This window comes from Sander vitreus, chromosome 13 (genome assembly GCF_031162955.1).
Source record: "Sander vitreus isolate 19-12246 chromosome 13, sanVit1, whole genome shotgun sequence".
NCBI classification, from domain to species: Eukaryota; Metazoa; Chordata; class Actinopteri; order Perciformes; family Percidae; genus Sander; species Sander vitreus.
Window position 1 is genome coordinate 12,155,537 of NC_135867.1, and position 23,274 is coordinate 12,178,810.

The following is a 23,274-nucleotide window of genomic DNA, read 5'->3' on the forward strand; positions in this document are numbered from 1 at the left end:
CACATACATACATACACATACACGTATATACACACATACACTTACCCTCTCTCCTTGGCATCGATGTCTCTGATGATCTCGTCCCGCTGGTTGACCAAAGACACCAGCTCTTGGAGGAGCAGCTGCTCCCTCTGCTGCTGAGTGGACGACTTCTGCCAGTCTGCAGGGAAAACAGCAGAACTTTACATAACAGGTCATATAACCAGTGCTCGAATTATCTTTTTGTCTTTAAGGGGGTCTCTCGATCTCATAAAACAAAGTTGGCACACCCTGCACATACAATTAAATAGCCTAGGCGCAAGTGGCGCTTTTGCGCAGTATATGCGCACGGTAGGCCTAGGCTATTATCTTGACACACGCACACAACAGACAGAGTTTTTTTTTTTTTTACAGAAATGGAGTCCTTTTAATTAATTTCAACATATTATTGTAATAGTCCATATTTCATTTAGATTTCGCAATACAAAGAAATAGACTAAATCGTTTAGTGTCATTCCCAATTTCACAATGAAATAAAACGTAACTCATTTAAACCAGACCGTGTCAGATATCCTCAGTGTCAAACACAATAATGCATGTAGTCTTTAACTTATACACAGGGAAAATGCACTAACTGGCAGAAATGAATAAAGCCATTGCACAGCCAAACTATGTTCTAGTCTTATAATGTACACGTAGTGATAACAACACCTGGGTGTTCAGTCGTCTCGTGTGTTGAACCGTGGAAATAAATAGACGAACAATTTTGGAATTTGCACTGAGATGTTGTCGGGAAGTCTATTCACTGAATATTCCGCCATCAGAGATTGCATTGTATTGCTGACAGGTGTTTCAAAAATATCTGGGAACTTTTCCGGAGCTCTGAATGGCAGAGGATACAGATTTATTTATTTAAGATGTATTGGTGGAATTTACCTCAAAAGCACATTAAGCTAAAAGCAAGGTGACTTCTTCGGACTTGCGAGTGCTGTCAAATCGATCGTAGCCTATGCGGTTTGCTCACATAGCCTAGTGGTGTGGTGATGAAGTGCAGTCATGCTGCGTTCATGAGCGTAGGGTAGCCTCAGGTCTACGTCCCGTAGTAGCCTATATTTTATATTTTAATTGAACGTCTTTAATGGTAAGAGACCGCACAGGGATGGATAATGAGCGTTGTTTAAGATTAAATTACAATGCCACATATGGCAGACACCTTCAGATATGAGAGACCCCCTCAGATTTTTGACTTTGTTGCTTTCATGGGAGCCAGTCCTCACTCTATGGGAGCTCGGCTCCCTCTGGCTCCCACGTAATTCGAGCACTGCATATAACCATGTACAGTTCACGTCACGTGCTGTTGAGCACGAGACTTAACATCCAGCTCTTCTTCTGGTGCTGGTGGTGAACAGGAGATAAGTACATGATCTGATAACTTCTTCAATCTGAGTTGGTCACTTACCTTCTATAGCCATCATGACCCGTAGTTCCCTGTTCAGAAGCTCAAACCTCCTCTCCAGATCCTGCTCCTCTTGTCTGTAGACACAGTAAATAATCAGAACAATTAAAAGAAGTGTATGTGTACGTATACATGTGTGTACTGTTTGTGTGTGAGAGGCCTTACAGTAGCTCCAGGTTGTCCTGTCTGCGTATCAGAGCGTTCTTCTTGTTCACCAGCGTGAACCACTCCTGAATCAGTCTCTCCTCTTCATCACGGTCACTTCCTTTATAAACAGAAACACAAAGGGCAGTTTGTATACAACTGGATATGGATATATGAGAAAACCTACACCATTCACTCCTGCTCCCTAAGTACTTCCTGTTTATTACTTGCTGATGATCATTTTTGTGTGGGTGTGTTCACCTGTTTCCATGAGGCTCCGCAGTCTTCTCTCAACCACAGCAGCTCTGCTGTCAATGTGCTTCTGCTCTGTCTCCAACGCTGCCAGCTCACTCAGCACATACTGGCTGGTGTCCTGCAGACACTGACCACAAGCCCCATTACACACACACACACACACACACACACACACACACACACACACACACACACACACACACACACACACATATGCAAACACACAAAATCATACATGAACATACACAAGACGATGACAGACACAAAGAGAGGAAAAACGGGGAAAGGAGATCAAAGGAAAGGGAGTTCGGGGAAACAAGAAAACAAGTAGAAGAAGAGGGTCAAAAGATTAGAGAGCAGCCAAAAGGATGGAATACAATTGAGCAGCTTTTGTACAAGGTAAAAGCAAATATTATTTGTTCTTTCTTGCAGCCATCCGTCATGTTAATGATGTTCATTTGATGTGATCTGACAGTGAGAGTTAAAAATAAAGAAAAGAGGAAGTAAAGAAGCGAAAACGTTAAGTGAGAAAGCCATTACTGACCATTGTTTCCTCTTCTTGTTTGGGAGGCTGGGTCTTAGCTTCACTCTGCAACTCTGCACACAGGGACACACACATTGGCCAAATCAAGGTGTAAAAGAAAAAGAAGAGAAAGAAATGAAGATGGGAAGTTGAATAAATATTTAAAATGGCAGAGTATTGTTTCTGAAAGGCTTCAGGTACCCACCTGTATTATTAGTGATTCCTGTCTTTGGGTCTTCATCCTGGACAAGAAAAACATGAAACTATATGAAACTACTTTCTCCAGGTAAAAATATAATTTGAAATGCTTTTTTTAATTAATGTTTTAGAAAATTACATTACAGTTTAAACATTAAAGCCAACAAATGACAGAAAGTGTTACCTGAGCAAGTCCAGATTTGGCTGTTTTGTTAACGGACCGTGGAGCTGGGACTGGGTTTATTGACTCGTCCACTAAAAGCAGATGAGAACAACTATCAGAAGTTGGATTCTTGAATCTAATGACACAATTTCCTGAGTAACCTTTCATTTTTAGTAAGTAAATAAGTACTTACTTACTTAAGTAAGCAACAATCATAATAATCAATTTAAAATAATTAGGCGTTATTTATTTAGAGTAAATCAGGACTGTGTGGGTGTGGTGTGGTGTGATCTGATTTGATGGATGGTCGCCTGGCAACATAAGCAAACAATCCCAAAACTGTAGTCCTATTTTGGTTCAATTATTTTGCTCAATCCTGATTGGTAGACTAAATGTAACCTGCTTCAAACCAGTGACAAGAGCACTGACAGAAACCCCTGTTCATGTAGGGCCTCATATCTCATTTTATACACATTTGCATCAAATGGAGTGGTGATGGCGCAGTGGATGTGACACATGCCTTTGGTGTGGGAGACCTGAATTTGATTCCCACTGTGATACATCAACCAATGTGTCCCTGACCAAGACACTTAACCCCTAGTTGCTCCAGAGGCATGCAACCTCTGACATATACAGCAATTGTAAGTTGCTTTGGATAAAAGCGTCAGCTAAATGACATATAATGTAACTTCAGCAGGACATATTTGGTATCCTTGGGAAACGTACTAGAATCTTAATTGAGTTGCTGTGAACTTGATTTAATGATTTGTTTATCCCTCCTCCTTCTCGTCTCCTTTGTTCAAACTGTGCTACTTCACATTCCTAAGTTCCCTGGAGACACACTTTCTACTTACTATTTTTTAATGTTTCCCCTTTCCTTTTCTTGTCTCTTTTCTCTTATGTCTCTTCTTTTCACATTCCAATGGAATCCATGCAAAAAATACCTTTGGATAAGGACTGGAATCTTAAGTGGGTTTGACTGCACAATTTGTTTTGATGAACCCACTAAAAGATCCACAACATTGAACAAATCAGCCTTTAAAACAGATGAATCACGGTATAAAATAATAGCTGAAGTATAAGAAAGTTGAAATGTTTAAAGGTGGAATAGAGGCTGATACCTTTAAGCAGTCGTTTGGTCCTCGGTGGTGGGACGACCAACGTGCTGCTCCCTCCTTCCTCTAGGTTCACTCCTTCGTTCAGTCTGGCCATGCAGAAAGCGGCAGCGTCGACATTAGTGGGACCGGGACCAGAGAGGGTGAGACCGTAGCTGGACTGACTGCTGTTGTGCTCTATCTGCAGCACGCTCAGCTCCTGGTTAGTGAAGTGTGAGCGGATCTGGCTGAGGTAGGTCATGACTATGAGCCTGTCGGGGACGGACAGAAGAACCATATCGGACGGCTCCAACAGGCGAGAGATGCCCAGCGCCTCAAAACCGTCAAACGCCTGATGTTGTCAGAAGAGGACAGACATCATAAATGAAGAGAAACAAAGAGAAATATCTGTTAAACAGTAAACTATCAACACTTCTGATGGCACTAAAGAGTTGAATATACAATTGAGAATATGATAACAAGAGCCACGTCTTTACCTTCTTGTTGTTGAGCTTGATGTCATGAGAATCCAACTTGTCAAAATCTCTAATAGGACAAAACCAGGAAATAATATAATGAGAACGTACCTACAGCAGATTTACAACATTCAAATTAATGTAGTGCTGAAACAAAAAATGATTTCCATTATCGCTTAATGGGCTTGTTATTTTCTTGATTAAAAAAAATAACAGGGAAAAGTGAGAAATGCCCATTAAAATTGTCCAGAATTAATTTATTTTGTCCAAACCACACCCCAAAAACCAAAAAGAATCAATATACAATTATATAGAATGGACAAAGGAATCAGATTTTCCCAGTTGCCAATTCATTTTTTAACAATCGATTAATCAACTAATTGTTTCAGCTCTAAATGAATGGTTTAGGTACTGAGCTGATATTGTTAACATGACAATCTTAGCTCTAAAGCTGAGAAAAAGGTGCTGTTGCTTGTATGATGTACATTTTGTCCGGATGGAAGTGATGTAGGATAGCACAGAAAGCAAGGCCATTTCTCCACGACGTGCTGAAGTTGGTGACCTTTACCCCCCGGTACCCGTTGGTGATGTCCTGACACCACTGCAGCAGCGACTGGCTGGAGTTCACCAGGCCCTGGACAAGGCAGAGGAGGAAGGGATAAAGAGAAAGAAATTCAGTTTTTGTTGTGTGTGTGTGTGTGTGTGTGTGTGTGTGTGTGTGTGCTTATTTGTGTGTGATTTAAAAAGCATGCCAGAGTTTACAGTATGTTCACATCAGTATTGTGTATATTTACCTCAGCTGCATTGTCTTTCCCGTCTGCCTCCTCTCTGACCATTGGAGCCGTATAAGGGGGCTTAAGGTCAGTGGTTTCTTCTTCTGGTAAAGTAGGAAGTCGAGATGTGGTTATCTCACAGTGGTGGGGAGGAGTGATGTGTGTGTCAGTGCTTTTTTCACTGGTGTGTGTGCTGGAGGTGTCTCCAAGCTGTGATGCCGGTTTATTCTCTCCACCATCAGGGAGGTCGGTCGCATGGCCTTTTAGCCTAAGAAGAGACAGGACATAAACAATAGAAAAGTGATGTGATGGAAGACAGACTTTGTTTAGTGAAACAATGGAAATCGTCAAGCAGTGATTTGTAGACCTGAGCGAGAGTCATGCACGATGCTGACACGACAGACAGCAGCACAGACTTGATGTTAGAGGGCATGACAGGGAAAATACAGCATTCAAGAGAATGGGAGCAAGATAATTTTTCAGCACGGTTTCCTCAACACAGGTCTATGCTGTTTGGCCAATTTTTCATCACCTCAGAACAAAGCAGATTCACCAAACACTTGTCTATGTTGGGCATTTTCCTATGCTTTGGGTATTCAGTTCAAAAACACATCATACACAGCAGCAGTGCTTGAAACTACACAGAACCTCCATGCACTCAGCTGGCAACACACATATTGCCAGAGCGGTTTTACGTCTTTTGAAAGTTTAAAAAGGAAACATTTTGCCTTCTAATCTGTGTTGCTACTTTTTTTAGCCATGTCGTTTAGTCAGTCAGCCCACTACCACAGTCCAGACTGACATGATGAAAATAAAAAAGGATTTAGGCTTTAGTGGCATGTCATTTTCTAGAGCAGCACAGGTGACACCCCATGCTGACTTACACATCCTCCTCTCCTTCTTTATTTTGCCCAGGCTCAATGGCCGGTGGCTCTTCTGCCTCGGTTAGTGATATTTCCTGCAGGCTTTCACAGCAGGGTATCAAGTGCTGACTGTGATCAACAAGCTCTGTGGTGTCACAGTCAATATCACGGGGGTCGGGGATGAGGAGCTTCATACTGTGAGGGCCAGAGACAGGGGATGTGTCACCTGTCATCAGATGTATTTTAGCCAATAACAACCTCTCCTCCTCTTGGAGCTGTTGGTCTTTGGTGAGATGGTTGATATCAGTGGTGTGTGTTTGTGTGTGAGGGCTGTCACTCTTTGAGGCGTATGAGGCGTTGTTTAAACTGGGGTGACTCATGTCTTTATCATCCCTCATTTCAAGACTCTTGTGTGACTCTGTAGCTATTTTGACCATGTTTGTGTCATTGTTTATCTTATTGATGTTCGTGTCTGTGTGTATCTCGGTGTATATGTGCATGCTGGCAGTGTTTGAGCTCAGAGGAAGGGGCCAAGGCACCACAGACGATTGAACATGTTCTCCCTCCTCATTAGCTGCTACCTCCATGCTGTGACTAGCTTGTGTGATAACATCATCTCTATGTCCTTTCATCGGCTGATTTTGTGCTCCACTATATTGGGGAGCAGGTTTTGCTCTAGTTGCCTGTCTGATTCCTTCCTCCTGCTTAGACCCTGAAGGAGGTTTAGGATGAGGACGGTCTGCCAGACTGGTTAGAGAGTGTTCAGGTTCATTTGGCTGACTGGCAGCAGAGCTCTGGTTAAAGGTTTGTCCACGGGAAGGGAGTGAGGAGGGCATCTGGGTACCAGCAAGGTATGGGTGGCCTGGGCTGAAGACAGAAAAAGAGATTTCAGAGCTGAACCTGAAGGCTGAAGTGCTTTTGAAAAAACTGACCAGCTACAGATCATTGTCATGCTCCATTCCCCTCTGGCAACATACCACCATTCATCTCATGCAGCCAGAGCTCCACCTTGTTAATCTAACAAAGGTCGGAGAAAATTCAAGCATGAAAGTTGTTTAGAAAAGACACAGTTGGTTGTTGCCAGACTTTAAACCAATTCACAGTAATTTAGGGTAGAGCATGATGTTTGTTAAAGAAGGACACACCAACTAATCTTAAGCTTCCCAAAGGTCTTTACATCCCCATTGTTGAGACAAGATTTCCCCAGACTTCCACAAGTTTGACCAAACAGAGGTCTGGCTATGCAAGATTATACCAAACTGGACATGTTGGAGCCATAAAAATATGTGACTCAACCAAAGTGAAACACCAATTTAAAACATGCTCCAGCCTACATTGAACTGCAATATAACCAAACCAATCCATGTATCCATGCCAATTAACATGCTATTTAGCTGCAATGAGTACTGAACAAACGCAAGGAACCTGGCAATACTGTATTACTTGATGTCAGCCCCTGTTTCCACAGTGACAATCGTGGACAGAAACATAAAGTAGATGCAGATACATCCATTGCACATCTTCCCCTTTTTCATGCTTGTTGCACTACTGCTGAATGTTTGACCAAAGCCAAGTACAAATGACTACAACAATGATATAGGACAGACTCAGTTTACCGACACAGGTTCCCTTAAGCAATTTAGCTTCACATCCAATCCAATCATCATAGTGCTTTTGAAAAACTGAGCACAATGCTATATGTGGTCAGGGTTTTTTAAAAGTTCAGGTTCCGACACATTCCAGTCTTTTTTTCTACGATTTCTAAGGAGATTTCTAAGATGTTTTGGAGATAATGCTATCTTCAGAAAGTGTAAGTCACACTGAAAAAATCTAAAAATATGTGTATCATGTCTGTGTGTTCAGATTTATTTGACTCTAAGAAGGAGTGAGATATTTGAAGCAAAGTGTGTTCAGCGGCCAAACTCTCACAACTCACTTCCCATTGTTTCTAGAACACCAGCAACATCCTGTCTCTTTCACCTGACGCAGTATCTTTGCCCTCCACCCCAACTATCCCTCTCACCTCAGTTTGAAAGCCTCTGTTATAAGTCATAACCAACGCACGTTGTGAAGTGGAAATTCCAGTTTCCTTCATAAAACAACATGGTAATTATGTTGTTCAGGGGGACACATACAGTAAATGACTCACATGCCAACACACAACTCTTTCTTGAGAAAGATCTGCAGTAAAAGGCCAAACCCTCAGTACATGAAGGATAGTAATGCTTAGTAAGTAATTATTATTTCCCTGCAGGTATATTGAGTCAAAGCCTCGGTTATTGGAGGAAGCATACTCCACAAATGCACAGGCATAGTCTTCTGATCCACAAGAGGCAACAAGCAGATATCTCTCATTTAGCTGGCCCAGTTACAGTACTCACCTCTCTCTCCCTGCTGCTTTTTATCCCTCTCACCCACACTTACTCACCCTGCATCCCCTTCCATGTACAGCTCAGCTAGCCAGATGGAGCCAAGATCTTCCTGTCCTCTCTCATACTCCACCTCCTCGTCCTCCTCCTCTCTCAACCACACTGGGATGGCTCCAGATTTCAGGTTGGATTTTCCTTCTTTAACCGATCTCAGACCATGATTATCCAGGCCTTTCTTAAGAGCAATTACAGAGTCTTTGGGTTTGACTGATCTGGAGTCGAGTTTGCTTGTTGGTCTGGCTGCAGGGACAGAATCAGCAAGTCTGGTCGAAACCAGTTGGACTTCAGTATTAGTTCTAACTTCTTTGGGATCAGACTTGTTTTTTGACTGCTCTTCATCACCCTGTAGCCTCTCAGCATATGCAATATCATCCAACTCTGCTTCCCTCAGAGGAGGCCAGTCATTTGATTGGTTGTTCATGACTTCCTGCAGTGACATAGAACCAGAAATGATCTCTTGTTTCTCTCCTTTGCTGTCCTCTTCCCTTTGCCTCACACGGTTCTCCTCTCCCTTTCTCTTCTTCTCCCTTTCCATCTTTCTCTTCCCCTCTTCATTTTCTTTCTTTTCTCCCTCGATGTGCTGCTTCCTTTTTTTCTCTGCCTTTTCCCTCTCCTCCCTTTGATTGTTCTTTAGCTCTTTCCTCTCCGTTTCCAACCTCTTTCTCTCCTCCTCCTTTGCTCTCTCCATCCTTTCTCTCTCCATCTCTTCGCTCTCCTTTTCCAACCTCTTTCTCTCCTCCTCCTTTGCTCTCTCCATCCTTTCTCTCTCCATCTCTTCTCTCTCCTTTTCCAACCTCTTTCTCTCCTCCTCTGCTCTCTCCATCCTTTCTCTCTCCATCTCTTCTCTCTCCTTTTCCAACCTCTTTCTCTCCTCCTCTTTTGCTCTCTCCATCCTTTCTCTCTCCATCTCTTCTCTCTCCTTTTCCAACCTCTTTCTCTCCTCCTCCTTTGCTCTCTCCATCCTTTCTCTCTCCATCTCTTCTCTCTCCTTTTCCAATCTTTTTCTCTCCTCCTCTGCTCTCTCCATCCTTTCTCTCTCCATCTCTTCTCTCTCCTTTTCCAACCTCTTTCTCTCCTCCTCCTTTGCTCTCTCCATCCTTTCTCTCTCCATCTCTTCTCTCTCCTTTTCCAACCTTTTTCTCTCCTCCTCTGCTCTCTCCATCCTTTCTCTCTCCATCTCTTCTCTCTCCCTTTCCAACCTCTTTCTCTCCTCCTCCTTTGCTCTCTCCATCTCTTCTCTCTCCTTTTCCAACCTCTTTCTCTCCTCCTCCTTTGCTCTCTCCATCCTTTCTCTCTCCATCTCTTCTCTCTCCTTTTCCAACCCTTTTCTCTCCTCCTCTGCTCTCTCCATCCTTTCTCTCTCCATCTCTTCTCTCTCCTTTTCCAACCTCTTTCTCTTCTCCTCCTTTTCTCTCTTCATCCTTTCTTTCTCCATCTCTTCTTTCTTTTTTGCCAACCTCTTTCTCTCCTCCTTTTCTATCTCCATTACTTCTCTCTCCTTTTCCAATCTCTTTCTCTCTTCCTCCTTTTCTCTCTCTATCCTTTCTCTCTCCATCTCTTCTCTCTCCTTTTCCAACCTCTTTCTCTCCTCTTCCTTTTCTCTCTTCATCCTTCCTCTCTCTATCTCTTCTTGCCTTTTCTTCAACCTCTTTCTCTCCTCCTCCTTTTCTCTCTTCATCCTTCCTCTCTCCATCTCTTCTCTCTCCTTTTCCAACCTCCGTCGCTCCTTATTTTCCTTTTCCTCTTCATCTTTCCTCTCTGCCTCTTCTCGCTCCTCCTTCTCTGCCCTCTCTCTTTCCTCCCTCTTCATGCTTTCTATCCTTTCCTTCTCCCCTCTCTCCCTCTCCTGCTCTCGCTCCTTCTCCTGCTCACTAGCTGCCAGTCTCAGACTTGCCACCAGACTTAGCCCATGTGAAGGTTTCTGAGCTAATCCAGTCTGTACACTAATCGTCTGGTTTTCTGTCGTGTCAGAGAAGGCCGTGGGTGGAGAAATGCCCACACCAATGGGAATCAGTGGTGCGTCATCTGGTTCAGAGGAATGCAGAATCTCTGCATCTACTTCATGTGAAGATGGCTGATCTTCATTACTTATAAGGAGGTGTGGTTGGTCTGCAGAGTGTTGTGGATGACCTGCATCAGTGGGTCCAGTTGTCTGCAGGATGGAGGCCACTGTCTCATAGCTAAAGGGGCAGACATGAGGGACAGGAAAACTCTGAGACAGGGCTCACCCTAAAATGACCTCACCACTGGCATTTCCATCACCTCTGGCATGATTAAAAACTGGTGCCATGCAGCTCAGAGAAAGATAACACAACCAGCCAATAAATAGCCTATGCACCAGACAAATTCTCTATGACACACTGAAATTAACAGCACATTGTGTACAACAGCTCACTGAGTGGATTATAACCAAATAACCGAAACAATGGTAGATTAACAGGATGGTGTATTCTAGGTAGCTCATAAATAATGTTTTATGTACAGTGTTTATCTACAGCGCAGGTATTAAAACACCAACCTGTTTCTAGTTTTTCACAGCATTAAGCACTCATACTATAATAACTGCCATGGAGATAAAGTAATAACTTGTTAAAATGTCTCTTTAAATAGATAAATAAAATGTTGTTAATGTATGCAGAATGATTGTAATACTGCTACATTTCCTGGCCATTATTAAATAAGGGATGTAACTTTTATATTTTGAAAACGTTTTAATAACCTCTGATATAATTAAGATTATGAGTTAAATATGTAATCATATTTGTAAGTTAAAACTTTTTATTATTATACCATTGCAGTCAATTGTATAAAATGTTATCCCTCTTTTGAGGTTGTATTTGATGAACTAATAACTAGTTTTTGTTGTTTTTATTGTACCTGTCTGAAAAGTCATTGAATTATCCAAAAGTTATCTAATTATTATTAGTTACTGGCAATATGTTCTGATTGTATTAAAGCTTGGTCTAAAAAATAATGCATAATGCATAACGCCTCACACTAACAAACCATTTGATAGACAGGCAGACAGAGAGACTCACCCTCTATACAACACACCAACTACGGCTGACATAAAGCCAGCAGGCGCCTCCATCTGCTGCTCTGCAACACACACATCTGCCTCTGTCTGTGCACATTTCTGGGCACTACCACACACAGAGACACACGCACACACAAAATGTACTCTTATGAAAAGCTCTCATCACATAATGTCCATTTAAACAACCAGTCTAACAGCATAGACAGAAATTGAGATGAAGAGAACAGCATCAGATGAGGTTAATTGCAACTAAGCACTGGTTAAGTTGCAGCACCACAAAAGAACATTAGTCAGTACATATGCAGGTGTGTGTGTGTGTGTGTGTGTGTGTGTGTGTGTGTGTGTGTGTGTGTGTGAGTGTGTTTGTGTTTGTATTTGAGCAAAAGCAGACATGTAATGCCATGCTACAAAGGAACCGTCACTGACTCACCCCCCTACACCACCCTCCTCCTGCTTCTCATCCTTCTCTTCAGTGCTCTCACTACTTTCCATCCCTCTTTCCTCTCCTGTCTCCACTGTGGTCTCCTCCACCGTCGCCCACAGCTGCTTTTCTGCCTCGCACACTGGCTCCTTATTGTTGATGAAAGTTTCCTGACCACCAGTCACGATCTCGGCTGGTTTCTCCTCATCTGCTCCCTCCTGTTGTGGTTTTCCCAATGGCTGGAGAACTTGTTCTGGCCGCAGTCCTGGTTCTGGTTTTGAGGGAAGCAGCGGCTCCAGCGCCAGAGCCGTGCGCTCGACGGCTGGTTTGGGGGAAATCTCGGGTGAGGTTTCTGGTTCCACACTGGGTCCCTCTGGCTCTTTGGGCTCCTCTTTAACTGGTGGTGCGGCGGGTTCAGCAGGAGGTGGGATTATGTGATGCGTTTCTGAGTCTTTTGTTGCTATTGACTGGTTCTCCTGCCTGACAGGGATGTCCACATCAACAGCATCTTCTCTTTGTGAGCTAGAAGAAAGGAAAATACAGCCATTAAAGTTTTATATTTGCTACCTACGACATCATTAACAAGCCAGACTGTCACTGAAGCAGACAGACACACAGATGGTCAGAAAGACAGATAAAGCAAGCAAACAGACAGACAGACGGACCTCCCCTCATCCATTCTTACCCTCTGCACAAAGGTTTTGTACCCTCCTTGGCAGAGATATTTTCAGGTGTATCTTTCCCACTTCTCCCTTCTAGCACTTTCCATAGAGGAACCTCTGCATCAAGCCTCTGCGGAGATGGCACCCGGGTCAAGACCTCTAATGTGAATGGTTTATCCTGAACAGTAGGGCCTGAACGGATGCCAGGTGGAGTACATGTGGCAGATATTTTCTTTTCTAGGACAACAGTGTTTGACAATGAACCTTCCTTTAAGAGACAGGGTTGCCCCAGACTGGAATAAGGGGAGAGAAAGAGAGGGGGGGTGGTGGAAGAAAAACAGTTCAGCAGAAATAAGAAAAGAGGAGGAGGAATGCCATACAACAACAACAATAACAGAAGAAAATTATAGTAGGGGTGGGCAATACCATACAATTTGATACCAAGTAATACCACGGCATAATTTGCAATTAGTATTTTCTTTTGACTATTGTCTGTAAATCACATGCATGTTAAACTGCAAGACAGCTTGTAATGGTAAATAATGTATTTTTATTGTGTGAATTCTCTGAACTAACACATGCAGACACAACAGAAATGTATTTATTTTGTATCAATTTAGTATTGAAATCCCAAACAAGGCTTAGCGTCAGTAGCATCAATACTCTGGGGATTGATCTGCCCACCCCTACAACATAGATAACCAACACAGTCTTATGTGAGCAGAGAATCACAACATAATCGCCACAGAAGAACAGAGAAATAATCAAAATAGAAATGTTGAATGATTCAGCTCAACTTGATACCTTTTAGTGCGGCAATACAGAACAACAAAACAAAGACTGATCTTTAAAATCAGTAGAATTTAAAAGTGACTTCAAGCTTTTGAGCCTAACACTGATTGATTCAATTTGCTGATTAGGAAAGCAGATGACAGCTATTTGAGATGAAAAAAAAAGAAAAAAAAAGAAATCAAAACCCACAGTGAAATGATTGCTTTTTATTCCAGACAGTGGTGTAACTCACCGCTCATTGGAGGCAGAGCTTGGTTTATTGACTGATTGAAGGGTCGGCTCTCTGTCTTGTGAGGGCAGCTGCTCAGATGTAACGCTGGTTCTGTCTGGAGGAGGGAGGCGAGGATCAGGAAGTGGAGTTTGTGTTACATCTTTAAGAGCTGTGGGCGAGTGTGTGAAACTGGGAAGAGCTGGCAAAGAAGAAGAAGAAGAAATCAGAGTTTTCATCTTCTGCTTGTCCTCATCTGACTTGTTGGCCTCCAGACTGCAGACCTGAGCTGCTCCATCCTTCTTCCTCCTCTTGTCTTCCTCCTCCTCTTTCTTCTTTCTCCTTTCCATTTCTTCCTTCTCTTGCAGAAACGTCTTCTTCTGTTCCTCCTCTTTCTTTTTCCTGTCTTCTTCCTCCTTCATTCTGCTTTCCGCTTTCTCTTTCTCATCTCTATGTCTCTCCTCCTCCGCCTCCTCCATCTTTTTCCTTTCCTCCTCCTTTTCCTTCTTCTCTGCCTCTTGCCTTCTCTGCTCCTCTTTCAGTCGTCTCTCCTTTTCCTCCTCGCGTTTCATCCTCTCCTTTTCTTTCTGCTCCTTCCTCCTCTCCTCCTCTTCTTCACGTCTTTTCTCCTCTGCTTTTTTTCTCCTCTCTATCCTTTCCTTCTCCTTCTTTAAGATTCTCTCATTCTCTTTATCCTCCCTCTCCCTCTCCTCTTTGAGTACTATCTCCTTTTCTTCCTCTTCCCTCTTTCTTCTCTCCTCTGCTTCTTTGGCTCTCTTCTCCTCCTCCTCCCTCCTCTTCCTCTCCTCTTCTACCTCTTTTTTCTTTCTCTCTTCCTCTTTCCTCCTCTCCTGGTCCTCCTCCCATTTCTTCCTCTCCTCCTCCGCCTCATTTTTCTTTCTCTCCTCCTCCTGCAGACGTTTTTTCTGCTCTTGCTCCCTCTTTCTTTTCTCTTCCTCCTCTTTCATTTTATGTTGCTCCTTCTCTTTCTCCTCCTTCAAGCGTTTCTCCTCCACCCTCCTCCTCTCTTCCTCTTCCAGGAGCCTCTTTTTCTCTTCCTCCATTGCCCTTCTTTGCTCCTCAAACACTTTCCTCTCTTCCATCCTTTTCTCCTCCTCCTCTTTCATTTTCCTCATGAATCTTTCTTTCTCAAGTCTCCTCTCCTCCTCCCTCCTAAATTTTTCCTTTTCCTCCTCCACCTCCAGGAGTCTCCTCTGTTGCTCTCTTTTCCTCCTCTCCTCTTCACCCCACTTCCTCTTCTCCTCCTCTTCCTCCCTCAGTTTCTCCTGTTTGTCTCTCCTCTCCCTCAGGACTCTCTCCTCCTCACATTTCTTCCTTTCCTTCTCCTTCTTGACCTCCTCCTCCTCCTGTAAGAGCCTCTTCTTCTCCTCCTCTAACAGTCTCTTCTTCTCTTCTTCATGTTTTCTCCTCTCTTCCTGCTTCTGGAGATTTACTTTTTGCTCTTCCTCTTTCCTCCTCCTTTCCTCCTCATGTTGTTTCTCCCTCTGCTTCTCCTGCTCTGCCTTCATCATCACCTCCTTCTCCGACGCTGCTCCCTCTAACTGCTCCGTCAGTAACGGCTTTTCTCCACCGGCCTTTTCATTGGTTTTCTGTTCAAGACTGCAGAACAGATAAACAATATTCCTTAATCCTAAATCTGTGTGTGTGTGTGTGTGTGTGTGTGTGTCTTCATTATCAGCACTATCAGTTCACATTTTGCAACCTTATTTTTTCATATTCTGTTTCTTGACTTAATCTGCAAATATGAATACTCACCCCATAGGACACCTTTTGATAGTATCCTGTTTAGAGTCATCCTCTTCCAGAAACAAGCCACCCGATTCTTGTCTCTGGTTAAATGACTCAAAGATGATGTCGTCAAAGTCAGGCTCGAGCTCAGGCTTTGCTAGTGGTGGCTTTTCGGCCTTAAAAACACTCTTCCCATTGGTTGGCTTTTTCAAATCAATTTCCCCCTGAGCATTTGGCTGTTTAGGAGTGATGAATGCCGCTACAACATTGGTGGAGGGCTGCTGAGAGGTAGAGCTTGAGCTCTCACAGCAGGAGAAGGGCCATGGAGGGGGCGGGGCTATTATCAGCTGTGACTGGGCAGGACTGGGGACAAAGATTTTGGAAGTCAGGCTCCAGAGATGAGTGGGTGAGGTTTCACAAGGCTGAGCGTGCAGGAGGTGATTAGGGGTGGAAACAGGAAGCCACAGAGCAGATTACAGACCTGATAATTATTCCAGTGCTGTGTACTGGAAGGTCAGTGTAACAGGAGGCAGGGTACAAAACACTCTGCAACTGTTAGCAGCTGTTAGCATCATGGAAGCTCAAACACCAAGCACAAATCAATGATGAGGCCTTGGGCAATATTTTGACAAATCTCTTGAGCAAAAAACAGGGATAAACTGTTAACCACACCAACGCAGTTTGCCTCACTCAGCACTAAGGTTGGTTAGCTTGGCGTCACTTGAACCATAATGAGTTTGATTAGGTGCTGATCAATACTAAGGAGTCTTTATTGTGTAAAGCCGCCTACAAAACCACTTTGCGCTGGCCGTTCCATTGATTTCCTACGGGCGCTGGGCTCAAAGTTCAAATTATTTCAACTTTGACCTAGTTGCCGCTGACCTTTCAAAAGCACAACCAATGAGATAACAGTTGTCGTTACCTAGCAACGGGAAATAGCTTCCTTGCCACTCTTGATGACGAATACCTGCGCTGCACTTTGCTCTCTGCGCTTTGCTCTGTGCCCTACCTAGCGGTGCGCAGAGAGCAAATCGCTTATCATGTGTAGGTGGCTTTACTTTAAATCATTGCATTCTAACGCTCCCCTGGTTGAAAGCAAATTATTGTATTTCCCAAATAATTGTATTTCCAAAGTATTCCTTTACACAATCATGCAATTTCAGCAGGCAGCCCATCTCAAACTGTACAGCTTGCTGTCACGAGTCTGGTCTTCTTAAGACAACTTGAGAACACAAGAAGAACAATCTGAGCTTTCTGGCTTTTTAAAAGCTTGTTATCTTTTCTGTTTTGATGTTTCTCCCAAGCTCTGCTGGAGGCTGCCACCAGTCTTGAAGACGCCTCTTCAGCTCTGTGGTCTGCTGACACATTCTCTCTTCACACAGCATTTCGGGGCCAAACATATCTCTGACCATCCAAAGCAAGCAATCTAATTTAAACACTCATGTGATTATCATCCCATGACCTCACCTGATCCTTGCTGGTTCAGGTTTGTTTTCGGAGATGGCCACCTTTGAATCCTGGGCTGGTCTGATTGGCTGGTTGGATACTCTGATGTTGGCTACTGTCCGGTTATTTTGAGGAGAACCCTCGCCTCTGCTCGAAGGGCTCAAAGTTGTTTCCTTGTCTGCCTGGGGGAGCGTTGAGCCTATAAAGAGCAAAAGCAAGGATATTTTGGTAAAAATCTGCTTCCAAATGAGACATTTTCACATGTCAAAAAGCACTGTCTTGGCTGAAATAAACACAGAAAGGAGATTGTTTGATTAGTTGGCTGCTGTACCTGACTGACAGCAGCTGATCAGAGCGGGAGGAGCAGAAGGACAGACAGTGAGCTGAGGGTTAGGAGAGGAGAACAAAACAGATGTGGAAAGAGAAGAGGAGCGAGTGAGTGAGGATCGTGGAAGGGAGGCAGTAAGGGCTGGAGCCTCGGGGTCACAGAGGGCATCAAGATCGGGACTACTCAGCAGAGGGATAGGGGTGATGTCACTACCAGATGTTAACCACGCCCCCTGAGCACCTGAGGGAAGCAGAGAGGAAGGACAGGGAAGATGAGGTAGAGCGAGATATTGGAGAAATTAGATGAAGCCGGAAGATGGTGGGAGAAGACGAGGAGATGAGAATAAGAGGAGTTGCCATATTTTTGACATTGGTTACCTGACTCTGAGATAGAGGGGTGAGATTTAGGAAGAGGAGGGGTATCAACGGAAAAAGGAGAGGGAGAGGAGGGACGAGCGATTGACTTGACAACCTGAGGTCTGAACATGTGAGCACGGCCTAGTAGAGAGGACAGACGATGAAAGACATTATAAGCAAAACAGAGAATGAGAAAAGAAAAAGAGCTTTTGAAAGACTTGAAAATAATATTTGTAACAGACTAGCATCTCTTTAGTCAAGTCTAAAGACCAACCAGAGGCTAAAGTAGGATCATCAGCAGTTTGAACCTCCAGGGGGCACCGTTGATGTGACACAGAAACTGAGGAGAGGACAGGAGGGTAGAAAGAGCAGTGATGAACAAGAGGAATTAAGAGAAAACAATGTATAGTCAACGAGAGGCAAAGAGTGAAAGGGGAACAGCATAGCAAATTTGACATTGTGCATTTTACTAATTATATTACACCTCAGAAGTGATCCATATCTGTCAAGAGCAAACTGTTTGCTGCAGTCTCAACAGTGTTTAACAGTGTCAAAGTAATCCAAATGCTATTACTGTACAACAATATCATTTTCAAATTCAATATTTAATTTTCTTTATGTTCAATAATTCCAAAAAGTTTGGATTTCAAAAGTATGTAGAACAACAAGAAGAGTTTTGTAAGAGCCAGTAAAGCACATACTTGTAATAATCAAATTGTATATGTTGTATCATGGATGTTTCTGTATCATTTAAATACATACAATTGTTTTATGTATATACTGAATAGTGAATTATGGGTAGACTACACTAGGGTTATGTTTATATTTGGTATTGCATGCATTAGTTATTATTATACAATTAGATATATTCGTATTATTAACAGCTGATAGTATTCTTAGGGCAGTTTTAGTGCACATTTATAAAGAAGTTTATAACGTGGTGCTAGTTAGATGTAGAGAAGTCTGTGAGCATGGATCGAAACAGAGCGGTCAAACTTTTGGATAAGATTCACCTCCCCGATGGTGTGAGATAAATATTTAAATAAACCGTCATCCTGGGCTTGTGAGTATGCTACACTGGTAATAATCAAAACAGAGGCAATCCCATAGCAGACTAACTAGCCTTTGAACTTAGTAAAACATCATTTACAGTTACAGTGAAACCACTTAAAACTCGACTGCAGCATCACACAGACTGAATTCAAAAGTTAAAAGGCAAAAAATGGAGAAAGAAATAACAGAAAACAAGCAGATACCATATTAGCACATTTCAAGCGGCTACAAAACTTTCCTTTGTTCTCATTGCCTGAGGTACTGCAGCACTGACAAACGTTCAGATGTTTAACTCTGATCTGAATTCTGATATTAGGACAAGCTGATCTTCCTCACAACACACCACACTGTACATAAGTAGTATACTACACTGTTTTGACTGTGTAAAGTAACATGGGAATGAAATCATGTGGAACACAACATCAAACCATCACACATAAGGAATCCGAAAGCATGCAGCATGCCTATCTGCCAGCCAGCCATGTTGATACCTTTTCCTGAGCCTGACTGGAAGATTCTGGGCAGAGAGGGAGGCTGAGAGACGGTCCGGGTGAGTGGAGGGTGAGCAGATGGAGGCTCAGAGGACAGGGAGGGCTTTGAGGGAGAGGAGGATTTAGGTGGGAGAGGCTGGGAGTCAGTAGATGTGGTCTTATGGGTGTGAGTGGTGGATTCAGTGAGAGAAGACTTTTGGGGAGCCTTGGAGGATGATATTATGATATTCTTGGGTAATGACAATGCAGGGGAGGGAAGTTTGGGAGTTAATGAGGTAAGGCCTGTTTCAGAGGCACTGGGTGGCTTAAAGGGCAGTTTAGAGGGGGTATTTGAAGGATAATTCAGGGTAACAGAGTGCACTGCTAAAGAAGGCTCCACTGAGGCAGCAGGTAAAGTAGGCACAGGTTCAGAGCATTTGGGAGATGGAGAATGAAGGGAAGAGGAAATGTTTTGGGAAGAAGGCGTGATTATGGGTGCTTCGGAGGATTTGGGGGATGGAGGATTTACAGGAGACACATCAGAGATAGGCAGGACAGAGGAGGCACTCTGGATTGACGGAGTAGTTGCTGGGAGCTGGGAGCTTGGAGTATTAAGTAGGGGGTCAGAAGAAGCAAGAGCCTCAGGAAGAAGAGGGTTGGATGTTTTTTTATGCTTGGATCTGGGTGAAGGCTGGGGTGAGGGGCCAGGGGAAGGTTGGAGCTCTGACTGGACAGGTTTGGTGGCAAAGGGGTGTCGGCTGCGACGGGGCGAGGGGCGAGGAGCGATTGGTAGAGGAGGGCGGGAGTGGACTGCAGGACTGGGAGGACCGCCATCTCGACCACAGGCTGGATAAGTAGATGGATGGAAGATCAGTGAAAGTTGATTTTCGCGAAATGATGAAAAAGACAGAAGGAAAAAGTCATGAATTGAAAATGAAAATAAAATGAACTGTGATTAACTGGGATTTCAAATGGGAGTCAACGACGATATGACTCACATTTTTAGCTGTAAATGTGTACATCAGCGGTGGAAAGCAACTCAGTACATGTACTTAAGTATTGTACTTCAGTACAGTTTTGAGGTACTTTACGAGGTAGTTTTTCCATTTCTATTACTTTATACTCCTACTCCACCACATTTCAGAGGGAAATCATGTACTTTTTACTTAACTACATTTATCTGACAGCTATGGTTTTGGGTTACTTTGTATATTTGCAGATTATTTGACTTTATTTGATTTGATTTTACTTTCTTGTATGTACTGTAAAACCTGTTTTAACGCAAATTAATTTATTTCATAATGTTCTAAACTCAACTTTCATTCCTTTTTAAAAAATGTATTTCTTATTCTTCTTATTACATTTACGTTTATATTAAAAACCTTATTGTGCATTTTAGGACTTTATAAGAGTGGAGATTTTTGTAGATTAAACAGCCCAACATTTCATAAAGTATTTATAATAACCAACATCAACAAAAATGCTGCTCACATTAGTATGTGTAATCATTATCAGTGATAATAAACCTATATAGTTATAACAAGATGAAAGAGGCCAATCTGCATGATTACTTTTACTAATACGTCTGTACTTTTACTTACAGTAAGTAACATTTTAAATGCAGGACTTGTATATTATTATATTATTTTTTACATTTTTGTATTACTACTCCTGCTTAAGTAAATTATCTGCATACATCTTCCATCCCAGGTGCATATTGGGATAAGAATGTACACCTAAAGGCCATACAATTAGATTTTCTTTTTCATTTGCTACTTTTTTTGTATTTTTCTAAATATTAATATTGTAGTGCACTACAACTGTACCAGCTATGGGATACACCATACAAGATGAACAGTAAATGTAGCAATATTTGAAAAGGGCCGTGAACATTTAATTTAATTTATTCAAAAAAACAAACAAGTAGTCTGATGTCAGAGTTATGACTTGAGCTGCGTTACACTTCATGTTATTACAGTAATGTCTCTCACAATAACCGCTATGTGCCATGTTGCAGCTGAAGCTATGCATGCCTCCAAACAAACTTCAAATACATTGGTGGCATTAGTCTATCATCACATGATTCTCATTAATGTCGAGATGAGAAATATGTGGTATGCCGAACAAATGGCATGAGTGTGTGAAATATTGTTATATAACCTGAGCATCCCAATAACAGACAGGGGGAGAGAGAGTTCCTGTTCACACCTCCTCCTCTTCTCTGGCAAGAGAAACAAACAGCAGGAGTGGGTGAAAGAAAGGGCAAAAGGAAGCTACCTGAGACTGGAAAAGTGGATCCAGTGAAGTCTCGCTTGTCAGGTGGAGGGGGAGCAGGGCGATTTGGGCGAGTTAGAGTGTGTGGAACGACTGCAGCGGCCAGAAAAGAGGAGAGCAGAAGAAGTGCCAGGAGGAAAAAGAAGGTAGATGAGAAAGAAATGTCAGAAGAAAAACTTCAGAGTGAAGATCAGAGAGAAGAAGCAAGGTGTTTGTGTACGTCTGCCTACCGGCAGCAGTGACAGACTTCTTGTCCTCATCTTCATCACTCTCATTGAAGTCGTCCAGGTTGCCGATGTCTGTGGGTTTGACGCTCATCAGGCTGGCCAGACTCTGCATGTCTTCGTCACTGAGGAACAAGGACATGAGAGCAAACATTTATCACACAGTCAGAGGAAACATTCCTTTTGATAAATAATATGGTTAGTATATCAAATGTGGTTGAGGCTTCATTTACTAACCACCAAAGTGGAGTTTTGTTACTCACAACAAGTATACACGAATACATAAAAAACTCTCACGTATGTATTGTTGAAGTACTACTGTCTGGGATAAAACTAGCACTCACGTGGCTTTCCCCTCTCGGACGAAGACACAGGACAGCGACAGCTTGAGCGTGGCCTCCACCACTTTGACGGACAGCGGCTTCAGCGTCAGCGTCAGGTCAGTCTGGGTCGGCGTCTGACTGGCAAACCGCTTCAGGTTGATGTCTGCTGATGCCAGCACCTTACGATGCCCCTTGTTCTCCTTTTTATGACCAACAAATACAACCACGATACGTATAGTATTTTGAATCATATCAATCTAAAGAATCAAAAGCAGAGGTGCAGTAGTCAATAGATACTTACACCCTCAATGACAAAAGTCCACTCTTTGTCCTCAAACTCGTCAGCATTGACCTCCTGAAGAGAAGAGAACAAACAATAACATTTGCAGTCAAACATCCTCTCCACTTCTTATACGCACATACATCCACCTGTGTATCTGTTGTTTCATGCATCTATTTCCTTGTAAATGCCGCCATCTAATGAATGCATGAATTTACTCATCTGACTGTATAACACAGACTCTTTATGTTACATTAGTAAATGTGACACATGTATATTATTCTTTATTTGTTTACCAAATATTTTCAGTGACCCATTGTGCCCTGCATGTATGGAAGCATGTGCATTGGTTATATTGTCCTCTAATTTCCCCTTTTGTACGTGTACAGTGTAAACGGTGTATTCTGGTTTTGGTACCTTGAAGAGTGTAACAGAGATGTCGATGTTTTCTGGGACAGGCCACACCACCATGCCCCTGTAGGGGTTCTTGATTCCAGGCTGCCAACTGTGGAGCTGTGCAACAAAACAACATTGGTGAGACTATCAGTGGCAGATGAAGTTTTCAGATCTTTACTTCTTCTTTTAGTAAAAGTAGCAACACCACAGTGTAGAAATACTCTGTTACTTGCATTCAAAATGTTACTCAAGTAAATGTATTAGCATCAAAATATACTTATACCAAAAGTAAAAGGACTCATTATGCAGAACCACTAATTTAAGAATAATATATATTATATAGTTGTATGATAATTATTGATGCATTAATGTGTAAGCATCGTTATACTCTTGCGGCTGGTAAAGGTGGAGCTCATTTTAAAACTTTACATACTGCTGGGTATTTTAATCTATAAAAATACTTTGGAACTGTTGTTGATTAAATTTTGTTTTCATAATCAGAATCAATAAATGTAGTGCAGTTAAAAGTACAATATTTCTCTCTGAAGTGGAGTAGAAGTATAAAGTATCGCGAAAATGGAAATACTCAAGTAAAGTACAAGTAGCTCAAAATACTCAAATATTTAGTTACTTTCCACCACTGGAGACTCTGTGTGTGTGTGTGTGTGTGTGTGTGTGTGTGTGTGTGTGTGTGTGTGTGTGTGTGTGTGTGTGTGTGTGTGTGTGTGTTTGTGAAGGTTCAGTGGTTTCACCTTAGAGCACATGCGTCTGTTCCTCCTGGTCCACACCACCCTTAGTTTGTCTGGTTGCCTACAGAAACATACAAAACATAGATCAAAACACAGAAATGACATCTTGCTGAATGCTGTTACTTGAGTTTCACAGTCAACATTGGTAACTTT

General features: G+C 42.6%; 1 protein-coding gene across 7 annotated transcripts in view; it reads right to left on the bottom strand.

Moving 5' to 3' along the window:
* The window catches only part of LOC144527897 (EH domain-binding protein 1-like protein 1), a 28,411-nt gene that overhangs the window by 1,114 nt on the left and 4,023 nt on the right, over window positions 1–23,274 (bottom strand). Inside the window, exons 2-25 of one of the 7 annotated variants that reach the window (XM_078266221.1) lie at window positions 23,125–23,182; window positions 22,394–22,489; window positions 21,998–22,051; window positions 21,718–21,896; window positions 21,380–21,498; window positions 17,627–17,692; window positions 16,690–16,867; window positions 15,250–15,585; window positions 13,498–15,093; window positions 12,497–12,766; window positions 11,821–12,333; window positions 11,392–11,496; window positions 8,353–10,533; window positions 5,083–5,329; window positions 4,774–4,922; window positions 4,310–4,358; window positions 3,840–4,164; window positions 2,740–2,810; window positions 2,563–2,599; window positions 2,379–2,431; window positions 1,841–1,961; window positions 1,601–1,700; window positions 1,439–1,512; window positions 46–160 (exon numbers count right to left, since the gene is read on the bottom strand). In XM_078266221.1, coding sequence (XP_078122347.1) covers window positions 46–160; window positions 1,439–1,512; window positions 1,601–1,700; window positions 1,841–1,961; window positions 2,379–2,431; window positions 2,563–2,599; window positions 2,740–2,810; window positions 3,840–4,164; window positions 4,310–4,358; window positions 4,774–4,922; window positions 5,083–5,329; window positions 8,353–10,533; window positions 11,392–11,496; window positions 11,821–12,333; window positions 12,497–12,766; window positions 13,498–15,093; window positions 15,250–15,585; window positions 16,690–16,867; window positions 17,627–17,692; window positions 21,380–21,498; window positions 21,718–21,896; window positions 21,998–22,051; window positions 22,394–22,489; window positions 23,125–23,182 — 7,092 coding nt within the window. The remainder of the gene's footprint in view (window positions 1–45; window positions 161–1,438; window positions 1,513–1,600; window positions 1,701–1,840; window positions 1,962–2,378; window positions 2,432–2,562; window positions 2,600–2,739; window positions 2,811–3,839; window positions 4,165–4,309; window positions 4,359–4,773; window positions 4,923–5,082; window positions 5,330–8,352; window positions 10,534–11,391; window positions 11,497–11,820; window positions 12,334–12,496; window positions 12,767–13,497; window positions 15,094–15,249; window positions 15,586–16,689; window positions 16,868–17,626; window positions 17,693–21,379; window positions 21,499–21,717; window positions 21,897–21,997; window positions 22,052–22,393; window positions 22,490–23,124; window positions 23,183–23,274) is intronic. The other 6 variants (XM_078266222.1, XM_078266223.1, XM_078266225.1 and 3 more) reach the window with 6 other exon arrangements.